Source organism: Cryptomeria japonica, unplaced genomic scaffold (assembly GCF_030272615.1).
Source record: "Cryptomeria japonica unplaced genomic scaffold, Sugi_1.0 HiC_scaffold_95, whole genome shotgun sequence".
Classification (NCBI taxonomy): Eukaryota; Viridiplantae; Streptophyta; class Pinopsida; order Cupressales; family Cupressaceae; genus Cryptomeria; species Cryptomeria japonica.
The window spans coordinates 30,040-51,699 of NW_026728917.1; the positions used below are offsets into that span (position 1 = coordinate 30,040).

The following is a 21,660-nucleotide window of genomic DNA, read 5'->3' on the forward strand; positions in this document are numbered from 1 at the left end:
TACAATAACTGCAGTTTTCTGTACACAAATGACTCCCCATGCAAGAATGACGGTCACCATGCCCTTTCTCCATCACACATCTCCAGAAGCAAACAGAACATTTGCATCCACAAACTGATAGTCCTTGCTTTACTTTGCCAAGAGCTACATTAGCCTCTAGCTGCAACCTTTGCTCCTCGTCATCATCACAGAAATCTGTGGTGTTTGAACTTATAGAAGACTCCCCGACAGCAACAGGAAAATCAGGAACTCCTTCCTGTGTGTTGAAATTATCCAAAACCCTTAATTCTTCATTTGTATCTGTCACAGAAAGGCATCCCATGTGGACCGCAGACGTAAGATTTCTCCTCAGGATATCAACTGTCATAGCCACTCGCTTGCTGTCAATATCAGTCCAGTCCTTGGCTGCAATCTGAGCTATAATAAGCTTCAGATCCCTCATGAAGGTGAATCCACTGTAATAGCAAGAATCGATTCTTTATGTCACCGCTTCTGCTAGCTCACTCAGGCTCTCTCTATAATACTCAGATCTATTATAAGGAGCCATAGCAGCAATCTCGACCTTTCCGTCGTACATTTTAAAAATGAAATTGTTCATTTGTGCTTTCCTACACAATGATCCTGATAGTTGCATTTATAATTATCTGAAATTTAACTTTCATTAAATCAAAATAAAGAACTATTAGATCTTCATACAACTTCGCTTCCACCGACTTTCTCAACAACAACTCAAACCAATCACACCTCCTTCCTACCACTCCCGACAGGAACTTCGCTGCTTGCAGCTCTCGCTAAAAAAGGGTTTGGGTGGTACATCATGGCGCTTGCTATGAGGCCCTTTAAACAGCACCCCATAGCTCCCTACTTCATAGGTTGCACGATGCTGCAGGAGGAGGCTAGGAAGTAGGGGGCCATGGGGTGCTGTTTAAAGGACCCCATAGCCAGCGCCTAAAAACAGATGAGACGATATGTACGTACGGCTCATTAGGCACATTACCAAGTAAACACTATCATTAAAGTCTAGTTAAACTCCGTCAGTAGTTCGATCGTGCACACAGATCAACTTGATTGTTTTCCTGTGCATTAATGACCTTATTTCAGAGTTCACATGCCAAGCGATGCAACTAGCAACTGATGAAAATGATCCTGAGATCAACTTAGAGGTGTACTGTAAAAGCACAGTTGTAAAGCATCTGCATTTTGCAGGGATTTCTCACATGCGCAAAGTTGATAATTATAGCGCTTTCATCATTAAAGAGCCAAGTTCCACTAATTGACAAAATTGTCATGTGAGCTCTGAAACGAAGCCAAGTCCTGTAGAGAAAAACTGGTGAGTTGATATGTACGTACCGCTCAAATATGGAGTTTTGTTAGCGTGGCAAGGACATTTGGTTGCAGCAGAGCAATAGCACAAATGTTGTTCAGTTCAGTGTTTAAATGGTGATTTGCATTTTAGATAGTTCATTTATTATGCGGATGATAATGTTGAAGTAGTTATATTAAAGAATTGATCAGTATTTGTATAAAAGATTAATAATAGTTGTATGATAGACCTAAAACGGAAAAGTAATGAGCAATGTATTTGTGCATAGATGATCATCTATTAGTTCTTCCGCACAATTTCAATAATATTTGAAGGTCTCTTAAACATTAGGTTATATATTTTATTGGAAATGTTTATTAAAATATTAATATTTCATATTTTAATAAATTTGGTTCACATTTTATTATCAAATAATTGTAGAATTAAATAATATGGAGCCCTTTAACTTGCACATTCTAATCTTAAACCTAATAATCACCATTAAAGATTCCTACCTCATTCTTATACTCTTGCCTCTTGTCACTAATTACAAATCTCAATCTTCTAGCTACATTTACAATGACTAGGCTTAACTATATTAATTTGCAAGCGAGGATACAAACATACATCTTTGTCCATCTAGAATAAGTTGAAGAGTTATTGGAAGAGGAGACCATGATATAAGCATGATCACTCTAGGCTATGGAAGTGGGAATGACTAGGCTTAACTATATTAATTTGCAGCGAGGATACAAACATACATCTTTGTCCATCTAGAATAAGTTGAAGAGTTATTGGAAGAGGAGACCATGATATAAGCATGATCACTCTAGGCTATGGAAGTGGGAAATTTCAACCACACCAGCTACTTGAGCGATTCATAAATTATGATTATGTGTGCCTATAGCCACTCCCAACCTCACTTCTTTCCTTGATTTGATCCTACCAAAACCAACATCCTACTATTTCTCATTCAATTCCACAATGAAATATCAATTGTAAATACTACAATCATTATGTATAAATGATGTCATGTATCCATTTTCTAGTAAATTGTTTATAAATTGTGTTTTATTTACATACATGAATTTAATGCTCCCTTACCTTCTATAGATCCTTTTGATATTGCAATTGAACTTAACCTAAATGTTTTATCATATCAATTGAGCACACATTTACATGATTGGTTTTATGTGGTAGTATTTTAAGTCATTTAATTGCATTCATTTTACATCTCTAATCCCTCAAACAATATTTCTTATTTAAGAATGTTAAAGGAGGATCAACATAAAAAAATTGGATTTTGTGCACAAAAAACGAAAGATGAAATCATATTTGAGGGTCCTTGCTTACTATATTTGATCCTTGTATGGTTTTGAGAGGTTGAACTAGAAAAACTTATCTCCTTGTGACATAATGAGAACTCTTCAAAAAAAAAAAAATGGCTAGTCTGTAGATATTCAAAGTAGTGAAAGCCAAGTTCCACATGGAAACAAGAAACAAAGTAGAACAAGTTACTACATATTGTTAAATATGTATTTATATGATGAGTTTATGGTCTTAGATCTAAGTTGGAGGTCTACACTTAGTAGGAGGAGGAGAGAGAGAGAGAGAGAGAGAGAGAGAGAGAGAGAGAGAGAGAGAGAGAGAGAATGTTTAATTAAAAGGTAGTTTCTTTTATCCTATAAATTTCAATTTAGATTTTGTAGTTTGAAATTTAATTTATTATATAAATAAAATTCAAAATACAATTATTAGTATTTTAATTATTATTTGTCTTAGACATTTTTAATTACATGTCTTAGATAGGTTGTTACATGCACGAAACCAGATCAAAGCCTTAGACGAGATGCTTAAGTCTTGAAGCCAAACAATATATATAAATAGATGTCGACTCATCCTATTTTTCAACTTCTTTAAGGTGGGTTGAATAGAATGATAAAACTTTCTAGACCTTTCAACCTTCCTTTTGATGCATTTTTTGATGAGTGGAACTAACATAATAGAACTTTCTAGACTATTCTGACTCTTCCTTCCTACATGGATCACACAACATAATACAACTTATTGTCCTATGAGAATTCATTTTTCTGTGGATCGCCTAGCATGATATAGCTTGCTAGCTCGTAGAATCCATGTTACCTTGTTTCTCTCTCTCATAGATCACCCAACATAACACAACTTGCTAGTCTATGGCATCCACGTTTTCTCATTTCTTCTCCCCATGAACTCATAGCTTTGCTAGTTGTTGGATCACAAGTTCATTATTTGATGCATGCTCTTTCTCTTTCTAGGTGACTACTTGTGTTCTTGTAATAACATTCCGAGAATCAAATTAGTGGCTAAGACATTTTTATTTTTATTATTGAGGTCTCTTCAACTGGTTGACTTAGAGATTTTTGTTTTAGTACTAATCCCTTTGTTTTGTGTCTTTTGTCTTTGATTTCCTTTTTTTGACTTTTTTTATTTTGTCTTGTTTTGTGTTCCCTTGCATGTGTTTGGATGAGTAAAGATCTTAAGATTGGGGGCTTGGTTCCTCAAAATTAGTGATGGCTTATCTCTTTGTGATCTTGCTCCTATTTTCTCCTCTCTTTTTTCCTCATCTTTCTACTTTATCGTGAGTATTTGCATAAAATCGTACTCTTGTTAAAGTGGGGGATAAACATAACATCGTAAATTGTAATCGATATAATTCACACCTCCTTCTTGTGGCCCTACTTTAGTTCATCCAATCCTAGTTCTTCCCTACACCTATTTTGGCTCATTTTACTTGAAATTTTATGTCACCTAATTGCATGACCTAGTGGACCCCATCCTAGAATGTTGCTCTCCAAGATACAACCTTGTTTTTCCTATTTTGGGAGGAGAAGGGCGCTTGGGGGACCCCTATCTAGACCAGGATGTCTTGGGTGCCATGGTCCCCCTTAAACAAGTCCTAAATTAAATAGGACTGGGCACTATGCCTCCTCAATTTATTTTTCTCCACATACCTCAATGTAACCATTGGAGGTAAGCCTTACTGGTAATTTACCAATGAAACTATATATAAAGGCATCCTATCAATTAAATTTGATTATCATTTTCATACCCCATCATTTGTGCATACACCAATCATTTGTTATCAAGCATTCTTAAGCACTCAAGGTAGGATTTCATCCCACCATATTCTTAAAACATCATGGAGAAAATTGTATCATTCCTCATGCAAGCATGTATGTTCTATTAGGTCATGTTCATGTTATGTCAAGTCATGTTATTGCATTGACATATGTGATCACATTCAAAGAGGATTGCACAATCAACTTCAATAAGTCATTACTGATTTGAGGTATTATGATATAGAATTTACTTTAGTATTTCAGTTACAAGTTGAATTTAATTCAAGGCTTTATCTCTTGAACTGGGGTTTAACCTTTAAGGCAAATCCCCATCAACAACCCTATTTCTTTCTTTTTGTGTGAAGGGAATTATCTCAAGAGTTGTGATTGGGAAATCTGGTACTAGTGTCAATGACAACGATCAGACTCAACTTTTGAAGGTGCAAAAAGTAGAGGACTAGGGTGATCAAATCCCCTCGATCTCATGAATTTTTGACAACCTTTCAATGATGGATTATGTATGTCATCCTAATTTGGAAAACATCCAGTCTATTTGCCCCTGATACTTGGAGGACTAGGGCAATCTGCTCCCTTAGTCTTGACAATTATGCCTAAATATTTCTTTGTAGGTTCTGATCCATTTTCCCACCTCAGATCTAAGTTTACATCTCTGCATGATATCTAGAACATTATGTTACTATTATTCAATATCCATTTCTCATTATTTTTCCTAGATCTAGCATTACAACTTAACCCTAATTGCTATTCAAATTTAACTCTAACAAGGTAAGGATTAACTTGATCCGAGTTTAGTTATTTCAGGATTGAATAAATTAAATTCCTTCCCTTGATGTGAGGTTGGTCCCAAGTGAAATTAGTGGCTTTATTATCAATCCAGGTGGTGAAACCCTAATTTATCAATACCTTACAATTTGTATAATTTAATTATATAGTTTTGAAGTAAGATTTTTTTCAATGGTGACTTGCAATGGAAAAGATTATTTCTAAACCCAAAATGTGTTCCTAATTATATCAATAAAAATAGAACATTTTTCTAGTTGGGTATTCCCCCCAAAAAAATTCAGAAGGCTTCATTTCATTCTTTTTAGCATCCATTCTATTCTCTAAGAAACATTAACAACAAATTGCCAAAATGGTATCAAATTTATTTTGTATCAAATAATTTTTGTTGTTGTTGTTGTTTAAAAACTTATGTGAGGGTTTCGGATTTGTACTATTTAATGACCTATTTTTTGTTGTTGAAATGGAAGTATGACAAATCTCCCAATATATGTCAGGAGAAGGGAGTAGTCTTGGATGGTTTGAAGTCATCAACCCAAGTACAAGATTACTTCATTATAGTATACAAGTGCTGAAATATTTTCCCTTTAAAATTACGCTAGATGTAGGTAAATTTGAAAGGGAAGTAGGACAAATCTCTCGGAAAAATCACATGACATAAGAAGGGAGTAGGCTTGGATGGTTTGAAGTCATCAAACTAAGCACAAAATTTCTTCGCTATAGTATACGACAAAAAAAAGTTCTTGAGAGTTTCAAGTTCTCCACAAAAATGGACCCTAGGGGTTAATAATTCATAGATGAAAGATGTGAGAGATAAATGGAAGACCTTGATAAATAAATTACTAAGCAAAAATATCAATCTTGGACTCAAGAATAGTTGATCAAACAACCTCAAATAATGTACTAGGAAACATAATCAATCTTGAACTCAAGAATAGCTAAAGAAATCTACTTTAAAATCCACACTGCAAGTGTACATAGAGAATTAGAGGCACCAATAAAAATTTAATTAGGCTACCATGAGAAGATGGGCCATAAGAAAAAAAGAAAAAATTTTAGGGCAGGGAATTATAAAATTTTGGTGTTGGAAATGGTATACTATTGAAATATTAGAAGTTTTGTTTGGTTATAATTACTCCTATAAAAATAGATTTAGATGTGCTATTGGGAGCATATAATGGCTCGAATTAAAAAAAATTAAATTTATCAGATCTTAAAATCTAATTTTTAATATTTTTATATACATGTATATGTACAAAAGGAAAATAAACCTTTTCAAATTTTGATCTAGGCTATTCAAATCTAATGGTACAAATTAATCTAGATTAGTAAACAATAGTTGTGTTCTAGTGTCAATTTAGAATAGAAAAATAAGCATCAAAAGAAACATGATGGATAATGATACTTAGTTTTATAATTAATGTGATGGAATAAATTTAATTTAAAACTAGCTTTGATGATTTTATATAAAAAATTAAATACTTTCTTTGTGTCTTGTATCTATTATTGTGGGTTTAGACACAAATTTTCTTAGTAAAATTTATTACCCAATGCTATTACAATGAACCTCTTAAAATATATTAGCAAATCACAAAGTACAGAAATAATTGCACAAAATTGAGACAAAACATATATTAATATATTGAATTAAGAAAATTTTCAATGTAGAACATCATTGGTCTCTTTGAGGGGGCAATATCATGAGTTCATGCTTGCAACAATAAAATTCATAAATGACTATAGTAGTATACATACGCTCTACATGTACTAATTTTACCTAATACGTGGTTATTATTTTCAAACATGTGAGATTAACTAACATAGGAAAAGAGATGATTTACAAAGCGTATATATCCAATTCTTTCCTTATGTATACCTCAATGCAAAAGTAATTATTTAATAAAATAGTTAGGACTATGGTTCCTTATATGCCCTCACTCTTAAACGAGGATTTATTATCAAATCTTGAGATGAGAATTTTTTTGTTGCCTTTCGAAGAGTGATTAGACCACATTACATATTTGTGTTGCATAGCATGCTACTAGAAGAGAACTTAAATTATAATGTAGATTTGTATTTGGTATGAATGACAATCAAGTATACATTCTGGTGCCAAGAGCATAAATCCCTTCATATCAAACATAGGTAATGTACCAACTAAGCGTGAATACACTAGAAAATATTCATCTTAAAAACAAAAATGGATTACTCCCTTCATATCAAACATAGGTAATGTACCAACTAAGCGTGAATACACTAGAAAATATTCATCTTAAAAAAAAAAATGGATTACTAGGTGGAACTTGGAGGAAAGAGAAAGCTCCAATTTGTATGCCATAGATTTAATATTTTTGTAAAAAAATGTAGGTCCCATGAATCATTTGTGCTCGTTTTTATTTAATCTTCAACTTTAGGGAAGATTATTTATATACAGTTAGATGCAAAAAGGACCATTTCATCAATGTCAAAATTTTATTTGGAGTAATCTTGATTGTTTTTTACTTCATATGTAAATATATGTGATCTAAAAATAATCCTTAAGGGTTTATATAATTGTGTCATGTGTGTGAAGGGTGGAATCCATGACTTGTACTTCGGAACTACTTGGTATATATATTTGGATAGATAGGGGATATTGTCCATTCATAGCTTGGTTATGGTGTTGAAAATTATATTATAAAACCATTCTACACGTGGTAACTGTTTTGTCTAACATTGTTTATTATACACAAAGAAATCAAAATGGGTCTTCAAGAACTTATCAATAAATTTTGATTGGTCATCTAATTATGAATGATGTGCACACCACATCTTGAGATATGTACTATTGTTATAGATGTGTTGGACACATTGACTAATGAGAGTTTAATAATATAAAATATAAAATTAATAATTAATTGTGGTGCATCTTGGAATATTCGACATCATAATGGGTTAAATATTAATTCTAGCAAGACCCATCAATGCAGTGGCATCCACAAATTGGAGATAAGCATATGGATGAAGGCGATCACCCCAATTCCAACCCTAAATTAAACCTTGCCGAACACAAGACTTGATAAATTTACCGAGACCCTCTACCATGAGAGTGAATAAGAATTGGGAAAGAGGTTCCCCTTGTCGAAGACCTCTGCATGCACCAAATAAATCCATGGGCTCACTGTTAATAAGGGCTGCAAATGAAGCCATTCAATTTTGAAGCCAAAGGCAATAAGCACTTTATAAAGGAATTTTCATTTGACTCTAACATAAGCTTTGGCTATATCCAATTTAATAAACATAGCCTTCTCCTTAGATATCTCCATAGAATGAATGGCTTCTGATGCTATAAAAATCTCATCCAAAATTTGCCTTCCAACCCCAAAACCATGTTGCTCTTCTGAAATAAGTTTATTGAGCCATGACTTGAGCCTTTCAACAATCAGTTTAGTGATTGTTTTATGAACCACGTTACAAAAGGCTATAGGATCGAAAGAACTCAGAGAATTTTCTCCCTCCTTCTAAGGTATGAGAGCAAGGAAAGTAGCGTTCATATCCCTGAGCTTCTGTTTATTTATATAAGACTCCCACACCACCTTCAAAATATCCAACTTAATTATTGGAAGGAAGTGAAGTAGTGAAACAACTTCTTACACTAACCTTGAGAGGAGTATAATGCAAAAAATTTTACAGATCCTTATAGCAGTTACAGAAACTTAACACAAATAAACAAAATATCATGCATACCACAACTCACCAACACAATCATTTACATGGGAAAACCCGTTCAGGAGAAAAACCCCACACTCCAAAAGTAGCTCAATAAATTATTCAACAATCAATAACAGATTACAATATACTTGCAGAGAAATCTCTTCAGAAGAGAACTACTAATCAAAGACTCAGAGGTAACACAATAGCCGTAAGACTCTTACACACAACCTCTATCTCACACACCTCATATATAGGAGATACAATATAAGAAAGCATCAAACGGAATTACAAAACCATGGGCTAAAACCACCCAATAAACTAGAGCAGAGGTTATCCCCATTATAGATGTGTTATGATGTGTCAAAACACACATCAACATGTGTTCCTCCATTATACATCTCATTTATGTGTCCAATGCATTTTATATTTTCTATTTCAGGAGTCCAAACTTCCGAAGGCCATAACTTGTGAACCGTGTGTCTGATTGACGAACTGTTTGAAGCATCAGAAAGCTAGAGAAATGCTCTATCACACCCCTCCAAAATGGAAACTTTAATATTTTCAAAACTAGCTATGATCTTACAACAAATTTTTACCGACGTGCTTATCTAGCGAACTAGAAGCTTTAGGGATAATTTCGCACCATTTCATGCTTAAACAAAAACTTACTATAAATAGTAACACATGTAAATTGAAGGTTGAGACACCATGTCCCAACATTCTCTCACTTGTCGAAGAACTTTCAAGAGCAAAGGGAGTATCAACACAATAATTTAACTACTAGGGGCCATGAGGCCCATAGACTCACAACACCATTTAAACCTCTTTATGCTCACAGTGTTAGTTAAAGAATCTAGAATATTCATCAAAGTCTCTACCTTAACCAACTTCACCTTACCATCTTCAACCATATCTCTGACAAAATGATACTAAACATCAATGTGCTTAGTCTGGGCATGAAATGCTGGGTTCTTAGTTAAATGCAGATCACACTCTGACTGTCACAGTAAAGTGTCACTATTTCTTGTTTTATTTGAATATTTTAACAAAGTCTCTTAACCCAAATGGATTCTTTACAAGCATGAGTAGCTACCATATACTCTTCTCTTGTAGTGGACAAAGAAACCACAACTTGCCGCTTACTCATCCTATTAATTGCACCGCCAAATAAAGTAAATACATAAGCAATGGTGGATCTTCTGCTATCAATATAACCTGCCCAATCTAAATCCACATATCCATGAATATCAAGGTAAATCACATCTCCAACCAAATTACCATGATAACAAAGAGAATACTTAGAGGTACCCTTCAAATATGTAAAGACTCTTTTGACTGCATCCCAATGAACTCTATCAGGATTAGAAATATGTTTGGAAAGAACTCCCACTTCTTGGGTAATGTTTGGTCTAGTACAAACCGTTGCATATATCAAACTTGCAATTGCACTCTGGTAAGGCACTCTACTCATTTCTTTCATCTCTGATGGAGATGTAGGACAATCTAAAATAGATAATTTCATTCAAACTGTGAAGGGAACACATAATGGTCTACAATCCTGCATGTTGAACCTCTGTAAAACTGAATTCACATACTTACTCTGCCCTAGCCATAGCTTTATGTTCACTCTATCTCTTCTAATTTACATCCCAACAATGTTTTTCGCTGCACCAAGATTATACATTTAAAATTTAGCAGCAAGCTGAGAATTCAATTCTGAAATCATACATTTTCCTTTACCAATGAATAACATATCATCAACATATAATGCAATGTACAAGAAATGATCACCATTAGATTTATAAAAGACATAGTGATCTGATTTAGAATGCTCAGATCTTAAAATCAACACATTTGTATTAAATTTTTGGTGCCACATCCCAGGACTCTGTTTGAGGCCATACAATGATTTCTTCAATTTATAGACCAAATTACTTTTACCTTTCACCACATAGTGCTCTAGTTGTGTCATATAAATACCTTCCTCTAAATCACCATGAAGGAAAGTAATTTTCACATCCATTTGCTCGACCTCTAAATTACAAGAAGTAGTAATAGAAAGCAAAAATCTAATGGATGTCATTTTTACAACAGGAGAAAATATCTCACCATAATCAATACCCTCAACCTAAGAGTAATCTTTTGTAACCAACCTTACTTTATACTTCTCAATGCTTCCATCTGAACCAATATTTTTCTTGAACACGCATTTGCAACCAACAGGCTTTCGTCCTTTAGACAATGGTACAAGATCCCATTCATCATTTTTTTTCAAAGCTTTCATTTCTTCTTCCATAGCATTCTTCCAAGATTCTGCATCATTCCTACCTAATGCCTCTTCTAAAGAAATAGGTTCATCCACATTAGTATTCAAAACAAAAATACATCTCCAATCATTAGGTGAATACCTTTTAGTTGGTTGTCTATGTCATGTACACCTTTGAACAAGCCAAGTTGGAGGTTCTTCCTCATCTTCTAAAGATTCAGATCTAGATGAGCTCTCCTCAACTTCTTTCCTATCAAGTTGACTCAATTCAACTCTTTTAGGCATAGAAGGGAATTGAATCATATCTTCCTGTTTAGTCTATTATGGTTGCAATGTAGCAAAAGGAGACTTAATTTCTCTAAAAATAACACTTTTACTATTAATTACCTTTTATGCAACAAGGTCGCAAAGGTTGTATCCTTTTACACCATAACTATAACTGATGAAGATACATTTCACAACCTTCTCCTCCAACTTCGTACACTTCTCTTTTGGCACATGAGCATATGCCTCGCAACTAAAACCTCTAAGATGTCTCAAAGAAGGCTTGTGACCTGACCATGCTTCCATAGGCATTTTATCAACAAGAGTTGATGTAGTAGACCGTTAATCAAGTAGCAAGCAATGACAATTGCTTCAGCCCAAATTTTTAATTTTAGGCCAGCACAACTCAGCATACTCCTAGCCCTCTCCATCAATATCTTGTTCATTTTTTCTGCAACTCCATTCTGTTGTAGAGAATACAGATTTATAATTTTTATGGAATCTATCAAAATCATTAGAGAAAATTAACCACCATTATCAATCTTCAAACATTTAATTTTTTTTTCTAGTTTACAATTCGACCATTTCTTTAAATTATTTAAAACGATTGAAAACTTTAGATTTACTCTTTAGTAAGTATACCCCTGTCCTACTAAAATCATCAAAAAAATAAACATAAGCAAAGAACAAAGCAAGATGCCACATTTCTCCTCTTTGTCCATCTTAACACCAATGGATACCAATATGTGAATTATAAACAAAAATTAACTATAAATAGTAACATCATGTAAATGCCAAGTTGAGACACCATTTTTCCAACAATTATATCCCAAAACTCTTGATAAAATTCTATAGGGAACCCATCTAGGCTAGGGAATTTTCCCCTTCTTCAAGAGAAACACAATTTTTCCACTCTCAAGAAGAGAGATAGTTCTAAGGAGATCCTCATTCATTGCATCACTAGTAATGGCAGGAATACTATCAAGCACAAACCCTTCCTATACATTGGCCAAAATAGAGTCCTCTTTTAACAATTCTGCAAAAACTCTAATGGCTTCCTCAACAATCTCTTTGTAAGAAGGAATAGGAACTCCCTTAGAGGAAAGAAGAGAATAAAATGAATTTCCTTGGACCTCTTGCCCTTAACTGAATTGTGAAATAAAACCATTAGGCGTCAAAAATATTGAAAAATAAATTAGTATATATAAAATATATAATATAGTTATCAACTGTAAAGAATCCAAAGCTGAAGTAATATACTAAGAACACCATAATAAAATTCATCAATTTTTGTTCCAAGGCTTACTGCGTCTTTGTACGCGTCAGGATCGATCCCTTTCTTGGCCTCTTCATACTCAGTTGCCATAGATTTTTTTTTACATTGCTACCTTCAGCGCTATCAAATATGCTTTATTATAATGTCATCAAATAATTCAACCTACAGTATGATCTATAGCAAATTTCTGTGTTTCAACCTTCAACACTAGTATTATGTCGTGTCTACAGAGGGAATACCCGTCCAAAAGGCGTGGAAGAAATAAGACTATGAGGAGATTCCATCGACAAGATAAATCTCACGACTGTGACACTGCCAAAATAGTGGTAATGTGAGTCTCGTTGCCTTCTCATAGAACTTTTTAACCTTTTTTTTTCAAATAGTAGCTACCTGAAGTGACCTTTCACTTTTTTTTTGCTATTCACGCTCAGTTGCCATGAAATTTCTTTTCTATTGCCATGAAGTTTTATTTTTCTACTACATTTATACTCTAAAAAATTTGCAGGTTAGTGACGACTCTTAGCTTTATCTAACCTACCGACCCTTAGATTCAAGATAATTTTTTTTCTAGGGTGATTGATCATTCTGCTAGGCTCTTGACGATAGTCTTGAACATCTGTTTACACAATATTAAATAATGTGATTACAAAGTATTATGCTGTGAAATGGATGCGGCTCCACATATTGCAATAATAGACTTTCTTTAAACATAAAGAGAAAAATGGACATCAAGTCTAAAAGGCGTGGAAAATATATGACAGAAAGAAGTGTCCATCGTCAACATTAACCCCATGACTACGACCTCGCGAAAGAGTGCCAACACTAAAGTGATTAATCGTTCTGTTTGTCTATTCGTGGTTAGTTGACATGACATCTTTCTTTCGTCATTTTCTAAGGCTGGTCAAGATGCTTCCTTATAATATCAGTGAATAATGTGACATAAACTATTCTGTTGTGAAATGGATACGGCTCTACACATTAGAATGCATCCTCACTTTAAAGTAGAAAAATGGGCATAGCTGTTAAAAAAGACATGAAATGACAATATGACAGAAAGGTGATTCTCTTGAAGAAATTGATTTCATGGCTGTCAGTTTTTGGAAGTGGAGTAAATTGTTTTGAAAATGAATAATAGCTTTATTGTATTTAATAAATTAAAAAGAGAACAATATGACATATTTCCAATGTTTTAGTCAGGTTGCATTTATGTTAGGAACAATCAAGGACTAACTTCTTTTCTTACAATGAACAATAGTCAAAGAAGCATCAACATTACTCGTAAAACATTTCAGAGTAGTGGAGTAGGCACCTTCAAAGCAGACAAATGAACTTTTCTAATCATCACATTATTTTGAAAAGGGAGTCTTGTCATCAAAAGATAGAGAATAAAGAACCACCAAAAGGATAGGACATAAATTAACATATATATGTTATGTTCGATGCAATGTTGTGATTATTTTGAGGAAATATTTTGATACATGTATCTTATGTACAATGGTGAAATTTTATTTGGAGTTGAAATTATTCCCATATCCTTCTATCTACCTATTACACACATTTATTCCCATGAATAGTTACCCAACCTTATATGTGCATGCTGCCATACATTTTGTTTATATTTAAGAAGTTATGACGCTCACCCTTACAAAAAAATCTCATCTAGTTCTTACTTGTCTAGATCTAATCATTTGATTGTGTAAGATTATTTTTCTAGTCACATGATTGACCACAAAATTCGGCACCTAAGCCTCATATTTAAAAATTAATAAATATAATTAATTTTCACCAAATAATCCTTTTTACTTTCACCTAGAGTTGAAAAAAAAAAGAAGCTTACATCATTAGGTGTTATGAGTTACAATTTAATGAAATTTAGTTTTATTTATTCCATATTTGTCATCTTTCAAGAATCCTCTCTCATTGTCTAGTATTAAAGTAGAATAAATAGTGAAACATTTAGATTTAATAAATGAAAAAGAATAACAAACTTGTAATTGATAGCCCTTGCTTGCTATCATCAATATTTGTACATTTTCTAGGGATTTAATTAAGGAAATTTATCTCTTAAAGACATAATAAAGATCATTCAAGTTATTTCAAACTATTGATAGTCTCGAGATGTTTAAGAAGATAAGACTAGATTGAGTTTCACCTAGAGGGAAGCAAAATGTTTGTCAAGCCATAAGAATATAAAGATTTCATGATCACAAATTCGACCCATAATTCTAATCTTTAACTTTATAGAACAAAGGATTAATATAGAATTTGAGACCATATTTATGAAGAGAGATTGCCTTTCTAAATTACAAAGATAAAATAATCTAGAATCTTCATTAGAAATCAAAATTAGTTAATCAAAATATTACATACCCTTATTCATGATATGTATTTCTAAATATAATAGATATAGTTATCAATTTTCTATTACCCACCTATCTTTAATTAATTCAAACTAAGGGGACATTTTGATAAGTAATGTTCTCTTTTGTTCTCAAATTTCACTTGTAAGATACAAGCTACCAATGGGACATTTGTTTTTCTATTTTGTAGGTTCTCATGATGAGAGCATGTTGAAAGTATATAGTTAAATTATTATTTAAGTTATCATGTCTTAATAGGGTTGATTACTTATATGGACACATCAACTTCATATAATCTATATCTAATTAGATATCAAATTTACATGAACATTTTTGAGTGCTATAATATTTTTGATGCATGATCAATTAGGATTCAGACACAATTCAATGTAACGGAAAATATAATTATGAAACTAGCATATATATGTTATTTTCTATGCAATATTGTGAATATTTTTAGGAAATGCTTGGATACATATATCTTATGAACAATACTGCAATATTGTATGGAATTTTGACTATTCTCCTATCCTTAGGTATATTAATATACATATGCATTCCCATGAATAGTTACCTAATTTTATATGCGCACACTACCATACATTATACTTATCTAAGAAGTTATGACACTTATCCACACACGAACTCTCATCTAGTTCTTTTTTCCTTAGATCTAGTCATTTGATTGTCTAGGATCATTTCTATAGTCACATGATTGACCACATAATTACACACCTTAGCCTCATATTTAAACAAAAATAAATAAATAAATTACCAACTAATGCTCTTTACCTTCCCCATCTAGAGTTGCAAAAGTACAAGCTTGGATGATCAGATGTTTTGTGTTACTGTGTTACCTATTAATTTTTATGTTTACAAATGATTTTTGTTGGATTTTTTGGTTTCATATTTATAAATGTAAATTTAGGTTAGTCAAATGTTCATATTTCTTACTTAGTTGAGCAATCTCCTATTTTATTCGTAAAAGTTCACTTGTGAGATGGAAGCTATTCATGGAATATTTTTCTTCTATCTTTTAGGCTCTCATAAGGAATGCATTTTTAATGATGTACTTGTATGATCATGTCTAGATAAGGTCCCTTACTTTATATGGACCCACCCTCTTTTGTAATGAAGAGAGATTGCATTTCCAAATACAAAGGCAAAATAATCTATCCATTCATCAAGAACCCACAATCTTCAATCAAAAGACTAAACACCCTTATACACTTTATTTGTTTTCAAGAATCATAAATATAATCATTTAAATATAAAAATAATTTACAAAAATATTATTGACAGTAAATCTAACATTCAACTTGAAGCATACACATATCAAATCAGCTCTAAGCACGCAAGTATCTGATTTGAACACAGATGTAGATACTTTGTACACTTCTAATAATATGAAAACATTTAATATTATAAGACATAGTTGAATACGATCAAAGTCATGTAGAAATAAGAAGCTGCAACACTGTATCAGACTTGCAAAAGCAACTTTCCCAAACCTTATTTATCGTTCTCATTGCTATGGTAGTATAGGATAGCAAGCCACTTGGTTTTGGACCGGCGCACCAAGTCCAAAAGCCCCCATCTTTCTAATTTTATCCACACGTATTCCCCCAGACGGTCAGAAAGAAAAGGAAGTAGACCGTTCAGGTGGTTAAACCTAGCCTTCTTCACTGTAAACTTTGCAGCCATGTAGAAAAAAGTGAAATTACCACAGAAGCAGATGATCAAGCACGCCCCAAGAATGAACCAAGCCAGCTCGGGATTCATGTTGGAAAGCATGGCATACACTGCAAGCATGAAGCCATAGGCCGTAAAGGCAAACGTGGCACAAACCAATAGGTTGGTAATACAGAGGAACAATACCTTATTTCCCGTGGTAATAGGTGTACTCATCTGCCACATCAGCACCACTAAGAGCGACAGAAAGAATGCCACACAATCAAAGATGAGAAAAACCTTGAAGGAGGCCAACGGAAGCAGAATCGGCGAACCTAAACTCTTGTCTGAGCCAGTTCCAGGCGCAGGCGCAGGCGAAATTCCCGATCCCTTTGAGTCCCCATTTCCATTCCCATCGTCCGTCACGAAACTGCCCGGAGCAGTGAAAGCTGCCGTAAATGACATTGTCGCTAATAGAACTGCCACCACTAGTTCTGTGTTGCGCCTGTCCTCATATGTTTTGTCCACCATCTCAACAGCAACCTCATGTTTCTCTGCACTCACCTTTGGAGCGCTGTACAAGAATGGCTTGCGATTGGAAGGATAACTGGCCAGAACTGAAATTATCTTGTCAGATTCGTGATAGTGCGTGTTCTCTCTCACGATATCAAAGGCCGTTAAGCCTGCCTTGTTGACAGCAAACTTGTTTATCCCCGCTATACAAAGCAACGACTTCACCATCTGAAAAATGCAAACTCAAATAAGTTCATAAAAATTAAATGATCTATTGGAACTAACTATGCATAAAGATTTCTTCTACGGAAGTTCTTGCCGTGATGATTTTAATTTCTGTCTTCAGTAGAAATACTTTCAGTAATTTGACTCTATATATAGACGAGATTAGATTAAGAATCTACACAAACCCAAAACTTATATAGCTGTACACAGTAATTGGTTGAAAGAACAAACTTCAGCAGTGACAAACAGAGGTTTGTATAAAAAGAGACTTACATTCAAGTCTTTTTTCTTTGCTGCAATATGCAGTGGTGTGTCTCCTTCACTTATCCTCGAAAAAGGAGATTTCATTTCACCCGCATCTGTGTTTCCTCCACTTTTCACGGGCTCATCTTTTGGATCTTTCTTTTCAGCCGGATCTGTCTTTCCTCCACTTCGCAGAGGCTCTTCATGTGGAGGTTTGTCAAGTCCCTTGTTGACCAAGTATGATAAGCCTACCTCTTCGTTCAGGTAATCAACAATTCGCACTTGCCTAACTAGGGCAGCTAAGTGCAGAACGTTCATTCCACAACTATTCCGTATTTCGACAGCGTCTGGCCTCTCATTTATCAACTCTTGTACTGCTTCCAGATGACCCAATTTCGCTGCCACACAGATGGGAGTTTCTTGGCTGTCATTAACCCAATAACACAGTTCGGCCTCAAATTTTATTAACTTCTTTATTATATGCACGTAGTTTCTTTCAACAGCTATATGCAGAGCTGTGTTGCCAAGTTCGTCCTTACGTTGGATTAACTGCTTCGCATCTGATAAATTTAGTATATGATCAACTAGATCTGTAAAAGAAGCATCCAAAATCATTGCCTTAAGTTAGATAAGATGTTCTTCAAGAAGGGCCAAGGGTAAGAGAATGCCTAATTTACCTTTGTTGAAGCGATACAGACCTCAACTAATATAACAACATAAATACAGAATTCAACTAAATACACGAAGAAGTAAAGAAGAACTCATTGGTTATCAACTGTAAACGAACAGAAGCTGAAGTAAAATAGAAACAACATAATCAAACGACTTGAAAAAATAGAAAGAACTGAAACATGATAGACAATCATCCTCGTGTTATTTAAGATAAAGAAAAAATTGGGGACAAAATGATATTTGTCTTGAACCGTTAAATTAGGAGATGCTTAGCAGATACTTTTACAAACTTATAGGCAAAGAAATCCTAAAATCGAAATAAAATAACCTGAATCTCCTCTGTTTACTGCAACAGATAAACAGTTCCTCTTGTGCACCGTACTTTCGAGTAAGCTCGACGGAGATGCGTCAAATATTGCCTTCACTGTCTCTAAATTGCCGCTTTCGTAGGCTTTGAACAAAGCTGTTTCATCAAGCTTATTGCGGAGATCCACACCACTTTCTGGTTGTTGGAGTAGAATCTTCACAACGTTGGAGAAACCTCCCTGCGCAGCCAAGTGTAACGCAGTATCCTTTTCGGCATTGGTAGCATTCACAAGCAGAGGCTTCACTTCGGGATCGGTTTCCTTCAGAAGTTGACGATTGAGTTGCAGGAGCTGTTGAATGAAGTGTAGATTTCCTACACTAGCAGCCAAATGGAGAAGAGTATTTTCCCCTCCAGGTGTAATATTGTTGAGAGCTGCTTTAAGTTGGGAACTCAGTTGTTGATCGATCCTTAAACGCGTTACCGCAGCTTTGAAGGCGTCAGGATCGATCCTTCCGCCGAGTTGTTGACCCTCAGTGGCCATGCTAAATATCTGCCGTTACAGCCTTCAACACCAAGGCACGCTTCTTTGTAATAGGATTGAATAATACTACATTCAGTATTATGCCAGAAACTACATAATAGAATATGTGGTCTCAGTTTTTCCACAAGGGAAACATTAAAAATACAAGTATCCACATCTTACACTTCAGGGTTTCCACAACTTTAGTTGGAATCTCACTTTTTCTTTCGTTGGAACAGATACAACATTTTGACCTTGACTGGGTGCAAATAACCAGTGTTAATTAGCTTTGATTGGGTGCCAAGTAATTACTCTAGTTTGGTGCGAATAATATGACTATGGGGTGTTCTGCTAGAACATTATTTTTTTAATACTTGAAGTGATCCTACACGTCAAAATTACTACAACTTTTTCATAGTTGGAATGTCTATTTTTCTTAGATGAAAGTGTACATTGAAATCAAATACAAATTTTTTTTATCATTTATAATTTAATAATTTATTCTATGTGAAATATGTACACATTTTATTTAATGTTGAGTTTATTTCAGTGGATTAGATAATTATTTAATATAGTTATATTTCAATAAACGATATAACTGTTGTTTAAATTAATTTCTTTCTTTTCATTCTATCATTCTTATTCAATTACATATATTTTCATACATTGCACATTATGTTGTCTTTATTTACACACATTTTTATACATGTACCATTTACTATAACCGATGCACTGCAAAATAGGATGTTAGGAACACAAACAAAAGACTCAAGAATCAACTGTTAGTGTTAGTATCATAAACGAAATACGATCCTAAGCAAGCATATGAAGAGAGATCAAACATTTAATGGAAAGTATGCAAAAACAAAAGAAAGACACAAGACCCTTCCAAATGCTTGCCAACATGTTCATAGTAGCTTCTCCCTTGTTCCTCTCCTCTCCAAGTTCCACATGAGTGTAGCCCTTAGCTCTTTGCACTACTATGGAAGTCTTATGGAGATTCAAGATTTATGAAAAATGATTTAAAATATGCAAATGCAAGCGAAATATGAGAAAGCCTAATTAAGCTATCTTGGTTTTAACCAAAATAACAATGTAGATTAGATGACTCCTAAAATGATCTCTTAAATTTCACTATAGATTAGATGCATACAAGATTTCTGGATCTGAATTATGAAGGAATGGGCTCTATTTATAGGAAAAATAGGGCAATGGATGGTTGAGATTAAGTAATCTCAACAAGGGTCAAGATAGAAAGATTTATGATCCATGTGAGGGCTTTCAACCCAATCCCAGGATGACAAATGCCAACATGAGATGGCTTGAGAGGAGAGGGAAGAAGCATTAAATGCTTGAAATGACATGAAGGTTAGGTTAGGAGTTAAGGTTAAGCTTGAGTTGAATGAATAAAGTCGCTATCCAATGAATAATGCCTTTATCCAATGGCTAAACTCTTGTACAAGAGTTAGTGGGTGAGTTGAGTTAACCATTAATGCTTGAAGAGACCCATGAGTCAAAAGGATGGTTAAGTTAGAGGAAAGTCTCTAACCATGTGGGTGAGTTGAGTTAAGCATTAATGGTCATGTAAGAGCCATTAATGGTTTGGAATACTTTAGGCGTTAACCTGTTGAATACATAAAGCCTTTAATGCTTTTCAAAGACTTTGAGGCTTTGAGAAGCGACTTCAAGTTGCCTAGGAATGTGACAATATTTAGGAAATGGATTAGGCAAATTAGGAATGGTTTAGAAGAATTTAGAAAGTGGTTAGAATTGTCTAGAAGGGGATTTAAGATGTAAGTGGGTTTGGTGGGTGAGGGAAAATAGGATTTTAATTAAAATAAAATTCATTTATTTCAACTAAATAGGTGCAACTTGCATTTGTAGGAGAATGCAAGTGGGGGGAGGGGGGGAGTAGTTTAAGGATTTAAATAAATATTTTATTATTTATTTAAAAGAGGAAAGAGGGTTAAATTCAATAAATATGTTTTATTCATTTAATTCCTTAAGAATGTAGCTTAATTAATATTTAAATAAATTGAATAATTTATTTAATTAATAGGAGAAGAGGCTGAGGATGAATTAATTAAATTTTAATTTAATTAACTGATTATTAATAGTTAAATAATCAAATAAATAGTAAATATTCATTTAATTAAATGGACAGATTTATGTGACTACTTTTGCCCCTCTTTGAGACGGTGCGGTTTATCACATCGTTTCAAAGAAAGAAAAATAGGTGTGAAGAAATATGCCCCATAAATGTTAATTTAGTGGGTGCTATGTCCCCTCGACAGATGGGCTAAAAAATTTCAAAAAATCGGGTGATCTCTCGAAAAAGAACAAGAAGTTGAGGGGAGGTAGAATACAAGAAATTAGCAATAACGGTGAAATGATGGGAGAAAAATGGGGGTAAAATGAGGAAATGAGAGACGTTGGAAGTTTAGAGGG

General features: G+C 33.9%; 1 protein-coding gene across 1 annotated transcript; it reads right to left on the minus strand.

Annotated features, from left to right (window-relative positions):
• Positions 1 to 16,463: 16,463 nt before the first annotated feature.
• Positions 16,464 to 19,444, minus strand: LOC131864835 (ankyrin repeat-containing protein At5g02620-like). Its single transcript, XM_059215303.1, has 3 exons — positions 18,714 to 19,444; positions 17,744 to 18,303; positions 16,464 to 17,473 (listed from the first exon to the last, which is right to left on the minus strand). The coding sequence occupies exons 1-3, from the start codon at positions 19,231 to 19,233 to the stop codon at positions 16,574 to 16,576; spliced, it is 1,980 nt and encodes a 659-aa protein (XP_059071286.1). The 5' UTR covers positions 19,234 to 19,444; the 3' UTR covers positions 16,464 to 16,573.
• Between the last annotated feature and the right edge of the window lie 2,216 nt (positions 19,445 to 21,660).

What these genes read in the sequence shown, in the direction of transcription:
- LOC131864835 (XM_059215303.1), bottom strand. Translation starts at nt 19,233, where the DNA reads ATGGCCACTGAGGGTCAACAACTCGGCGGAAGGATCGATCCTGACGCC. An exon ending in AGTAAACAGAGGAGATTCAG is followed by an intron (nt 18,304 to 18,713) that starts GTTATTTTATTT and finishes CTTCTTTTACAG; the next exon opens with ATCTAGTTGATCATATACTA. An exon ending in CAAAGAAAAAAGACTTGAAT is followed by an intron (nt 17,474 to 17,743) that starts GTAAGTCTCTTT and finishes TGCATTTTTCAG; the next exon opens with ATGGTGAAGTCGTTGCTTTG.